Here is a 13225-nt window from a genome sequence, read left to right on the forward strand (position 1 = left end):
CACACACACACACACACACAAACACACACAGCACGTACCCTCGTTCAAGCTCAAGACTGCCGGCGTGCTGCAGCTGTACTGATGGAGGAGAAGCAGCAACCAAATATTAGAGGACACCTGACACTTTCTCAGAGCTCAGAATGTGCCATAGCTGTTTATGTGCCATCATCGTTGGCCCTGCCGTGAATGCTACATTCATGCCAAACGTGTTTTGAGCATCAGGGGCGTCAGGTTTACATGCAAAGTCTATGATGGATRTGCGTCAAGGAGCGTCGGGAAGTGATGCAGCACGTCCGGCATGTCTTGCGTATTTTGAGCTTTTCGAGTGTTTGACACACTTGAAGCTTGTTTTGCACATCGAATGCTGGAGTTGRGAAATCTGAACTTTTGCAGCTCAACGCGGCGCGTCAACCAATCAGTGACTCCCCTGTGTGACATAGTGACACAATTTCCAACGGTACAGTTTCCTGAATGATGTCCACTAACCTGAGGCAGATGGACAGGAGCTCTTTAGCTGAAATCCAGTGCCTGTAGTCGGTGTCCTGGCAGGAGATATCAGCACCGATGCGGGTCAGCGGCTCACCAAACTGAGCTTTGGACAAAAATACTTTTGAAAGCGAGCCTTGTTAGCTTGCATCTCCTGGAGCGGTGAAACTCACCAAACTCAGAACATCTCTGAATTATCTGGTGAATTAATTATGAATTAATTGTCTTGTGAGTGAGGCATGCTCTCGCTCTCAGTAAATAAAGCCACTTTCTTTATTTCATCCACCATTAAACAGAGACCGGCAGAGGAGGAAAACAACCAAGAGGCTCTCAACGTGTGTCAAGAGGAATTTTGATACGCGTCTGACCTCAAAGTGCACAATTGTCCAACTTGAAGCACTGGACGCGTTTTGATGCAGAAATCGCYTTCAGTGTGAACGCAGCATAAACCTCCACATTCACGGCAGGCTCTGCTSTGTGGGAGGAGCTGTGGAGGCARGACTGTAGTGCAGCAGAGAGGAAGGGGGAGGGGCCTGTAAGGCATGCTTGTTTTAATTTTCAGGCTACCGCAGGTATTCTCAGAACTCCCTACTTTGTCCCTTATTAGCTCCGCAACAGGGGACAAAAAGAAACAACTCTGTTTCCTTCAACTCTGTTCCAAACGTTTGTTTCAAGGAGCTGTGAACGTCATCTCTATAGATTTATAATATGGGTGAGTAGAAACATTAAGGAAAGCCTCCATTAAAACAGCTGAAATGTGGGTGCTTTTGACAAAATGCAGATGTTAATAACTCAAACTACATCTCCGAAGAATTCCTAGTTTACATTAATTAAACCATAGCCCCTGGCAAAGTGCATAGCAAGTCGGATTTGCAAAATTTGATGGCAAAACTACTTACCATCAGGTCATGAAGCAACAGGGATCTTATTGCAAAAATATTAAAAGCACAGATGTTCTAGAGAAAAGGACATGCTATGAGAGACAAACTAACACAAAATAGTGTGTTTATTTCTTTCTATTTTAGTTTACRAATGTTCTCCTCCCCTAAGCTGAGAGTTTGTTGCACCAGTGGCATATAAAATAGGACTGTAGAATTTTTAGTTCCACTGGCATGCTACAAAACTTGTCTCAATGTGTGACTGCAGCCTGGAGCATTTGTGCTTCTGTGTGTGAGTAAAGTTGAAGGGAAGGGAACAGTAGAGCAGCCTCAGCCTGACATTCATCAACGTCTGCCTGTTACATTTCTATGACACGCTGGGTCTCAGGAAGAGCAGCAACAGTGGTGCAGAAAAAAATGTGGCAAGGACAAAATAAACAGAACGAAATGGGATACTTATAACTGAACGGTAGAAATAAACCCTTTCTTTTATGGCAACTTTCACTTTTAATAAATACATGTGCTTGGAAATAAATTCAGCATAGTCAACACACAATTCAATTCAATTTCAATTCAAAAATTTGTTCATTTCATTAAAATATGCTATATACAATAATAAAAAAATAAACCAAAAACAATTCATATCTGTTATATATATATATATATATATATATATATATGACATATAAATATATGATGTTATCACAACCTAGTTTTTTGCTGGCATTTGGCAATTGTGTCTAAAACATTTAACTATGAGTGACAACTGGACGTTTGTTTTTCTAGAACAAAGTAATTTTAGCACAAAACTTGGCAATGACAGAAGAATCAGCTAACAGAATTGTCTGAGTTTCGCAGCATAAAAAGGGAAACTGTTTCAGAAAATCGTAAACTTCGTAGAAAAAAAACTAAGTATGGTATAGTATAGTACAGTAAAGAAAGTGTAGTATACAGTGCAGACCACAAGTTTGGACACACCTTCTCATTCAAAGACTTATATATATATATATATATATATATATATAAACTAAACCTATTGGTTTAAATTAACAGCCTGAAGACTGTATATAATCAGTGCCACGTTACTCTAATTAAACCTGGATGACCTTATAAGCAAGCCGTACGCCAGTGCCCCCTGTTGCTAAAGTATTTGAATAGTGATGTTAGCATTTTTTGAGATGAGTTTTTTTTTTTTTCTGGACTGGAATTGAACAGTAAAAGATAATAAAGCCAATAATGTTAGTAATACTGTAATAACAATAATACAGTAATATGTTTTTGGTCCAAAAATTTTTGTGTAAAAGTTAAACTGAGTGTTTTACTTGACATTGTTTTGTTTGTTTTGTTTTGTTTTGTTTTGTTTTGTTTTGTTTTGTTTTATTTTGTTTTGTTTTGTTTTGTTTTATTTTGTTTTGTTTTGTTTTGTTGTCCTGCAGCACAAAATGATGTTGGGAGTGGCTTTATCCACTACCTGATACAATGGCAGAGTCAGGTGGTGTGCAGTTTTGGCCTTGCTCAAGCTAAATGATTGCAGTGGCTGGTCAACACACTTACTGTATATACTAGTAAACTGACTAATTTTGGGGCAGTTCAATTCATGATGGCCGTCACAGCTATTGATATAAACTTTTGTGAGTTGGTAGTTTGAGTCATCCCCAACTCATGTTTTGAGTATTACACATTGTGTGACAATTTTTGCTTAAAATGTTAGCATTACTGTTGGAGTCAAACCTTTTTGTTAGTTAGCAAAACCCAGAGCACCTGTTCTCCTGTGTTTATGTTCTGTCTTCTGCTGAAAGGGTGTTCTGAACTGTAATTTCATTGAGCTCTGTACAATGGCAATAAAGGTCTATCTAATCTAATCTAATCTAATCTAATCTAATCTAATCTAAAATATTTCATGAACCCCTCACAAAAAAAATAGAAATACTGAAGGAATAAACATCTACAACAAATTCCCTTTTTTGGGGTTGATCTAATTTAACTTGGCCTCTACATGCAAATGACATTGTATTAGACAAGACAAAAATAAGGTCAATCTCACAGATATTCTGCTGAAGTTTCATATGGTGTCTGAGTCATGACTTCTACCATGCAAAACTAAATTACATCATGTTACATAATGTTAATTTTAAAGTTTGACCGAAATGAATGTAACTATATTTTCTCAGCACAAAATTACTGTAAAGTTAGACTCTGGCAAAAATAAGGTGGCAGATAACGTGCATTCCTTAAAGTAATGGTAAGCCTTTAATTAATTGTTATTTTTAACAGGACACCTCATCAGAATGGGTGAAATGAGCTAATGAGATCATGATGAGTTGTAGTAAAAATGTCTTTGGTTTTGCATTTCAAAGGGAAGTTGTGCTTAATGCTTTAAGTGCTCTCAGACCAAACCGTACCTGTGACTCTCTGTTGGTTACAGACTGAGAATCTCCCTGGGAGAAAACATACCTTCATGGGATTTTAATTTAGCTGCAATTAAGCTGCAGATAAAAAACACTAAAGTGGCATATTGGTCAGTGGCAAAAACGTAAAACCTCGCGTCTTCTTTCGCACCACTGTTTAAAAAAGCGGGTTTGTTTCTTTGGGTTTGGTTTAGGTTTTTAGAAKCTAAAGTTGCAAGTGTTTTCCTTTCCACTAATGTTTACAAGCTATTTATGTGGGGGGTGTTTTTTTCAGTAGCTGAGAGTCATGGTGTTGACCTTGTATATAAGGCCTAATTACTGTACAGTCTTTTTTGAAATGGTTCCCTTCATATTGCACTAAAAGCTGAAACTAGGCGGCTGTATGAACAATAAGCTGCAGTTCTTGTAAAGTGGACAGAAAAAAGAAAACAAAGTTCTGGAGCTCATTTCCTCGCTTCTGGAAATACTCCAGTTGATTTGAGCAAGAGTAAATACCTCAGGAGGATGAGCCACAAAGGGTTTATCCCTGGTTCTAATTTATGCTTAGATCCCGGCTGGAGTTTAATTTATAGTTCAATCAAACCGGTTCTAACATTCACATTTGGAAAAGAAGATTCCATTCTCTCTTTTCTGCTGTCTTCTTTTAATTAATCAAATGCAGTGCATAAAATCAAAGAAATGCCCTCTAGCCTTGTGCTAGGCTAATTTGCAAAATACATGCAACAACTAGAAAATTGTTAAAAGTTAGTAGTTAAATTTGCCTTTTTAATCTCAAACCAGTGCCTCTTGGCTGAGATTGCCTGGGTCTAAGTCTTCCATCTTAAACAATGTTGTGAATGGTGGGGTGTTTAAATCTTTACAGGTACAGCTGGGTCTGACTGCATTAAACCATTCTGCCTTTGTGGAGTCATTATCCACTAACCTGGGGCAGAGCCAGAGGGGTGCCAGGGGTGGATTTTGCCCTCCCTGGATCCACCCTAGGTGCCACCCTAATTTATTGATATATCAAAGCATGTGGCACTGAAAGATTAGAAGAAATGAAGACACATAATTATGATTTGGTAAATATGCTGAAAATTTACACAAGCCTTTAGAATCCTTTCTTAAAGGAAAAACAGCAATTTTGTTTTTCCAGTGTAAATAAACATTAACTAATAACTAATTTAGCAGCATTTGTCCATTAAATGATGTCAGAGATTATCCTACCAGGTACACAATATGTTTAATTTGTGTGGACTACATGCTTTATTGCTATTCTCAGTCTGTCAGCTTGTTCAATAAGGTTTTGTAATCAGTGCATATCAGTGACACTTGCCTCTTTTTTTATTATTTGTAGTCATCTGTGTAGGCTTCAGCCACAGATTGGCAATATCAGTCCACACATTCACCTAATTAGTTTAATTGTTGTGCAACTAAACAYGTATTTTGTTATATTAATTATGTTTCTCCTCTTTTTGAGTCRCCTGGTTTGGGGAGTTTCCTGATTCCTGTTGAGGTAAGAGGTGTGGCCAAAGGCTGAGGCAAGGCACAAGACCAAGCATGTGCTTGTCAGCAATGGGCATGTTTTATGTTTAGTTAGATCATTTTTGCCCTTATTTAGTATTGATGTTTAATTCGGTTTCCCCACTTCCCCCACGGTGTAAATATTTTGCCCCAATTAGTATAAAAGTTATCCTTCTGCCTCTTTGTGTAGGTCAGCTTGGTGAGTTAATGTCTGTACTTTGCTCCCTTAGTTAATATTACTTAAGTCCATTTTTGAGTAGAGTTATTTAGTTYACCTCTTTCATGGGCCAATTAACTATGTTTTGACGTTTGTGCCATTTTCTGGAACTTTTCTTTAGGGGTGAAAAAAGGCCCACATTTAAAACTTTAATTTGTTTCCTGCGTCCTCTTTCCCTTCACTGCTTGGTCCTTCACACCCTTATGCAGCTTAGTGGCAAACACTTTTTGGAAAGACAATCCTTAAATACTGCCAACAAATCCTCTCCTATTACTTGCCAGAATGATTTATATAAGTCAGCTGGCAGCCCATCAATGCCAGGAGCTTTCTCGTTCTGCACACAGAGGTACGTAGTTCTGATCGAGACAGGTCTGTTACCAACTTTGCATTTGTCTCCTTCTTGACCTGAGGAAGGCCTTGGTAAAAGGCTGGGGTGGCAGCATAGTGTTTCTGATAGGCTATTCTTTATTGTTCAGCTCCTTGAAAAAATTGACAGCACATGTCTGTTCTGTGCCAAGAGCGTTTAGGGTCTCCCTCGATTTTAGAGAGTCAATAAACATTTTGGGTTTGGTTTTTTTGTTCAGATCTAAAGAAAAAGGATAATGGAACTTGCTGGAAGCAGGATTTAATCATAGCTCCCTGAGTCAAACAAAGCATATTACTTATTTTTAATTAAACCTACATGGCACTGGTCACTTTTGACCTCATATAGCTATAGTAGTGTCTTTACTTCTGTTTCAAAGAAATTAATTGAGGAAGTCAATGTCTTTGTAACATCTCAAGTGTACTATTTTCCCATCATCCCACTGTAATTGCAGTGACTCAAAAATGTGTTTCATCCTTTGATGGTTATTCCAGAAACTCTCAGACATGTTTAAATGCTGGTCTTCCTGCAAAGCGACATTAAAATGCCATCAAGCACTGGTAGGTTTTACTGACTTAATAAAAATAGATGCAATAATAAAAAATAAATGATCTGAAAATCCCACAGGACTTATAAAACATTTTCAAAAAAACAATAAAATGATGCTTAAAGCAATAAAAATCACAAAGTCGAGTCAACGACAAGAGATTGTCCTTGCAGTGAGTCCATGTTTCCTGCCTCTGCTGTCCGTTGATGCTCGTCCACACTTCACACAGTTCATGTCTGCAGGAGGCGATACAGGTGAGTCCCTAAAGCAACATGAGGCTCTGGCTGGTTCCTGTCATGACTGCTGACTACTGCGTGAATCAAATCACCGCTCAACAACAAACACTAAATAATTTACCTACAAAGGAGCTTTTAACAGATTGATGAGCAAGAGGTTTTTTTTTTAGAAAAGAAAGTCAACATCACTGCTTTCTTGACTTAAAAAATATTCCCATCCCACTCTACCTCATTCTCTGTAGAACTGTGTGTCTCTTGTAAAAAGACGTCTACATTTTTAAAGGCCCTCTCACACCAGAAAGTTCTAGACGAGTGAAAATGTTGTCTAACTTTGAAGATGTCTACACTATAGATGAAAAAACTGGAAGCCTCTTTTGGACAYACTGCAATGCTAATGATCAAATCAAATATAGTATATGAATTTTTTTAGTCATTAAAAAATTGCATAAGCTGGCATAAAGCTTGCATTTTAGTCAAATGAGGATCAGGACAACCAGGCTACAGAGAAGCTTCTTCCCACATGCTATCACTCTCCCGAACAACTGACTTTATTATTAGAATTTTACATCATCTCTCTTCTGAAGTCATTAACTGCTGTACCCAATATGTTTGTTATTCTTCTATGCACTCTGAGCTAACACAACCAAAACCAAATTCCTTGTATGTAAGTTGTCTAAAGCTTTATAGCATGACAGGTACTTAACACAGCACAGTTTGAACGATGCAGCTCCCCTGCTCATACTTTTGGCTGCTTTTAAATTCGGACTTCCTGTGTTCAAGTCACACATACTATAGCACAAAATATTAAACACAGACTGACTGCAGCTAGAATTAAACATGTTACGTGTCATCAATTTCTGTTTTTTAACCTGACCAACACCTCCAGAGTTATTCGAAAGGTACTCAACAGGATCTACAGAATCATAAATATTCAATTTTAACATTAAACATATTTTGATATCTTTTAAAAATTATTGAGCAGTGTCATGGTCTGTGTTTATTTCCACTTGACTTTCTAGTGTTTTTCCCTTTGTGTTTGCCGGCCTGTGTTCTTCCCCAGCTCCTCCCCACACACACCTGATCCTCGTGTTGTCTCCCGACCCAGGTGTTCTTAATCTGCTCCTCGTTAGCTCAACTTTATATTCTGAGTGGGTGTTGGTTCATTGTGCTGATTCTGGGCTCTTGCTGAAGTTGGCATTTTGGTCAATGAAAGAGCAGATAGGTTGGCTAAGGAGGCTATAAAAATGAAGAAATTGATTTACCAATAAAGTTATCTAAATCTGAAGGCAAAATTATAGTTTGGAGAGAAAGCAAGAAAATACGGAAAATTACATGGAATAATGAAATAAATGGAAGACATTTATATAGGATACAAAAATCAGTTGATGTAGTAAGGATCAGATGAATAAACTGGAGAGAAGATGTAATTATAAACAGAATAAGAACTGGGCACAGTTTTTTAAATGGAAACCTTTTTAAGATGGGGAAACATCTTACTGGTTTATGTAGTTGGTGTGATAATGTAGAAATGATGTAACATGTTGTTATTAGCTGTAGAAAATGTGCAAATCAAAGAAGATCATTAAAAACGGAATTAGGTTTTGATGGAGAATTGAAGTTTGAGAATGTGGTTGATCAACTGGGTAATATTGAGGGGTAGAAGAAGATTTTTCGTTTTTTTAAAAGAATTCTGGGATCTTTATTAGAATTGGAGGTGATAGAATCCAAGAGATGGCAGTAGTGCAACAGTAATGGATGCAAGCTGCCATTAAGATCTAAAGAAGAAGTTCATTGTGCTGTAACCCCCAACCAGTGTGGATGTCTCTTTGTGTGTTTTGTGTTTCTTGTTTGTTTTAAACACATAAGTTCTTTAAAGCTGCAATGACAGCGGGGTTTTTTTTAATCCGCTCCATCTTGCCTATTCCCTGGCTCGACCTGCCTTAGTCCTCACAAGCAGGATCATAGTTTTTGTTTTGTTTTTTTCTGGAGGGACAGGACTTAGAGAAAGGGATGGATTCTATGTCAGATTCTGGCTCAGTGTCAGTGCCAGAGACCATTAAAACAATATTTCTAACACCCCTGAGGTCTCTCCTGCATCCATGTGTTTCTGAGTGTTATCCTTTATACGTGGATCATTTGTTGTCATACCGCTGTTTTCATCTAGACAGACTTCAGTCTCTCTTTTGTGACCCTGAACCTCTGCACCATCTACCTCACTGATACCTACAGAAAAGTCTCTGGCACCCGTCAGACTCTCTGGATTCAGGCTCCTGTTCTTCAAYRTGAAGGCTTAAGTTTCTAAAGAATTTCCCCTTTAAGGTTCATTTAGCTTTAGAGTATGCACCTCAGAAGAACCACTGCCCACTGTTGGTCATCTTTTGTTGGAACAGCTGTAGTGTTCTTCTTCACTGGACAGGCTCAAATGAGATGGACTTACATCCCACATCTGAAACACCTCAACTTCTCTGATTAAACAWAAACACTGTAATCAAAACCATCAACCTTAAAATTAAAATGTCATGTTTAACTCAACTGTTACCTTTCAGAACCATATAGACCAGTTGTCAAAAAGATATCAAATGTTTCAGATGTGGTGACACATTCTAAGGGGATTTTTTTTGATTGCACACAAGCTTCCCATGTCTTACACCAAAGAAGAAGCAGGACTTTGRATGGGATCATCTTTTTGGCCTTGTTAACCAACGGTACCGCCTGAATAAAAATATCCTGGACCATCATGCTGCTCTCAACAACGGAGATAATTTTATCCATGATGTCAAGAAACATAATGACTCCACTCTTTATCCTGGAGGCAAATTAAATGCTTCAATAACCGACTGGCTCATCGATGGCTAAAGTGCACTTCTCAACAGAACAGTTCAGATTTTAACACAGCTTGAGCCCATGATGACGTGTTAACTCTATCATGACACAAACTCTGTGATCCATAAATGCAGAATGGATCAGTACAGGACCCCACCAAACTAATACATCAACAATAACAAAACCCAGAAAGCAAATTWAAAAAAAAATACACAAAATTTTCTCTGAAATATCTTTGCTCCACAGATGGTCACACATGCATGAGAGATTGCTAGATAAATAAAGGAATATGGGTTATGATTTCAAGTAAGTGTGTTCCTTAGGTACCAGGTTTGAGAAACAGAATCATTTATTTGTATGTGTCTTGACCACACTTGCGCCCTCCTTGCATAAAAGCAGAGCTTCAGCACTGCCACTCGTATTTCTCTCTGTTTACCGCTGYCAAAGCTTTCATCGTTATTAGAATCTCAGAGATTAAAGGTTCACAATGCAGATGTCTAAATTCAAACAAATTGTGAAAATAGAACACACAGACAAATGCTAACTCAAGGTTGAACTCTTCATTTCCCCATTCAGCTAAACAGAAATGTAGGGCTTTCTATGTCTCTGTCATCTTCTGCTGTTGGTTAAAAGGAACGAGGCAGAGRAAGGTCCAATCAATGCTTCAGAATATCCCCTTGAGAGCAGATATGTGAAAAGTTGAAGCCTTTCAAAGGGCTGCACTATTGATTGGAAAGCTTTCCAAAGTATTTTTATTTTATATATTTTTTATCTCTGGGACCATAAGAAGCAAAATGTCGGCTGGTGCACAGCTCGGTGCAGATGGCATGGCTGACCACCMCAGAGGGGAAAGAGGAGGAGTCTAAAATCGAGAGAAAGCAGACACACACTCACCCCTGGCAGTGTTTTCTGCTCATGAAGGGCGTTCTGGGCCTTGATGGCTGACTCACGGGCGCAGTAGGTAAGAAATGCACAACCTGAAACAGAGGTATGACACATATAACCTAATTAGAACAACATACATGCATACTTTTAAAAAAGGAAGTAAACAAAAGGAATACTATGGGCTCTGAATTGCCATTTCTACATTTTTTATATTGTGTGCACATGAAAATATGCTCAACAAATTTTTGTTTTGTGGTCAACACAAATCAACAATTTAAAAGCTTTTCTACATAGTGCAGCACAGAAAAATTGTTGCATTACACAGTTTGTGGACTCAGTCTTTGGCAGATTTTTTCATGGAATCTATCTACTAATAGGTTGTGGTAATCCCTGTAATATCGAAAATACAGCACAGTTTTTTGAACTCTGCTTTTTCCATTAAAAAAAAATACAGTACGTGACACATACCCTTTGTGAGACTTTTTTTAATTTATACAAATAATCTTCAAATTTATAAAAATCACAAAAATAGCAGTTTTACAAAATAAAAATAATCACAAATGCATAAACTATAATATAATATATAAATATATATTATAATATAAAATAGTGTTTAAAATGTTTCAAAGTTAAAATTTCCTAAGGTAACATCTTTATTTGAGTTTGACTGTAAAAACACAATTACCACAAAAAACAAAGACAAAAAATGCTGTGATTCTTAAGAAAGGCTCAATACTATTCACTGACCATTCAGGGTGCCTAAAACATTTTTGCTTTGTGCTGTTGTACTGTTGCTATACTTATAGTATTTTGACAATTTCCAAGGTGCAAAAATAATCTAAATAAACAAGTTAAAGAAATATATGTGTTTATCTTTGTGCCTTTTTGAAATCAGTTCAAATTTCACTGGTTTGGTTGTTTCCAGTAAATGAAAAGAAGAATCCAGAAAAGCAATAATATGAGAAGAAACTAGACTAGGGATTGAGGCAATAATTTCCCCCCTGACTATTAGGATAAAGAGATTTGCTTGTGTTCTATTAATGAGGTTGATACGGGTTAGCATGCATCATATTTCTGCCACTCTGAAGGTGGTTTATTAGCAGCCTTGCATTCTGGATCTCATTTCATCAGCCAAATGTATTCAGTGGGTGGTGATGTATTGAGTGTCTTTACGTGGACAATATTCCAATCCATTTATCTTTCCTCATACAAGATCACTTTTTATTCAACCATGAACCATATTTTTATGTCTTTAAACAACATGCATATGTATCCACTGTAGCCTTAACAGAACTGCATCAAAGGCTCATTGATCAAATTGAAGGCGCATGGGTCAAATGTAGCTCACCACGACATTTTAAGTGGCCCGCGAGTACTTCAAAAATGTATTATCTTATAATAAGCATATGCTGTTAAAAAGCCAGCGTTGACTAGCCTGGTTAACTTCACTTTGCTTCGTACAAGGGTCTGGACTTGCTGCATAGAGAAGCGTTTCTTGTAGGAGGCGTGGCCTCTGCTGAAGCATGTGTGTTGTCGCTGTGAAGGAGGCTAAGCTAACCGAAAATCGCATGTGCTGCAAACAACCCTACTGATAGGAGAAATATACCGAGCCGAACGAGACGACTGTAAATGAGAGCTGCTGCTTTGTCAGACAAATTTAATTTAATTTGGAAGCCTCATCGACACAGACTGGCTTCATTCACTTCCTCCACTGCTGTATGCTAAAATAACTAGCAGACACTGCGCAGAACATTGACGTCATTCAAAACTCCTCCTTCTGTTCTCTGATTGGCCCAGGTAAAATAAACTACAAGCAGACACTGCGCAGAAAATTGACGTTCTGTTCTCTGATTGGCCCAGGTAAAATAAACTACAAGCAGACACTGCGCAGAAAATTGACGTACTGCTCCCTGATTGGCCCGCCAAAAAATCTGCCAGAGAAATCCTTGTCAATGAGAGAAGTCCCAGATGGAGCAGTGAAGGGAAACTAGAATTGAGCGGAGCTGCGTAGGAAGGCAAGGGCCAGGCTAAGCATTGACCATCCCTCATAATGAATGTCATTTACTTTACCTACAAAATGACATCTTACCACTAGGTGGAGGAGCACAAGGTTCAAAAGTAGCCTGTGTAATACCGGTAGACAACGACTGGTAAATTTGCTGTATAAAATGCTGCTTTTGCATACAGCCCTGTTGTATTGGTCATACAATTAAATTGGAACGCCCATTTCATTGGGAATTCCTTGTAGGAAAGTGGGAGGGATTTTAGAATTTCAGACGACAAGCAAGTAAACTTGCTTACTTCTACTTTTAATAGTATTTCTGTATTATTTATTTCACATTCAGTCAGTTGTACATGTAGTACTTTTTAGTTTTTATAAGAGAACGTCTTAAAATGCTGTTCCTACGCAGGAAATACCACACAAGAGTTTAGTTATTGTTTATTAGTTGTGCTCAGATGTAGTGATGAGATTAGGAATGTGATGGTTTGTGTTTAATCAAAAGTTATAAACAAAAAATCGAAGTAATTACCAGGTTAATTAATTGAGGGTCACATGTGGCCCTTGGTGAAAAGGAGTTTGATACCTGTCAGAATATAGCCTGGTTCAAACCAGACCCTGTGCTTCACTTTGCTTCGTACAAGGGTCTGGACTTGATGCATAGAGAATCGATTTCTTGCAGGAGGCGTGGCCTCTGCTGAAGCATGTGTGTGTTGTCGCTGTGAAGGAGGCTAAGCTAAGAAGCTAACCGGAAATCGCGTGTGCTGTAAACAACCCTACTGAGAGGGGAAAAGTACCGAGCTGGAAATGAGAGCTGCTGCTTTGTCAGACAAATTTATTTTAATTTGGAAGCCTTATCAACACAGACTGGCTTCATTC

General features: G+C 38.1%; 1 protein-coding gene across 19 annotated transcripts in view; it reads right to left on the bottom strand.

Moving 5' to 3' along the window:
- celf5a (cugbp, Elav-like family member 5a) overlaps positions 1 to 13225 on the bottom strand; it is a 302579-nt gene that overhangs the window by 269769 nt on the left and 19585 nt on the right. For all 19 annotated transcript variants that reach the window (XM_014004594.1, XM_014004589.1, XM_014004581.1 and 16 more), the window contains exon 2: positions 10357 to 10439. In XM_014004594.1, coding sequence (XP_013860048.1) covers positions 10357 to 10439 — 83 coding nt within the window. The remainder of the gene's footprint in view (positions 1 to 10356; positions 10440 to 13225) is intronic.

Source organism: Austrofundulus limnaeus, unplaced genomic scaffold, assembly GCF_001266775.1.
Source record: "Austrofundulus limnaeus strain Quisiro unplaced genomic scaffold, Austrofundulus_limnaeus-1.0 Scaffold25, whole genome shotgun sequence".
Lineage (NCBI taxonomy): Eukaryota > Metazoa > Chordata > Actinopteri > Cyprinodontiformes > Rivulidae > Austrofundulus > Austrofundulus limnaeus.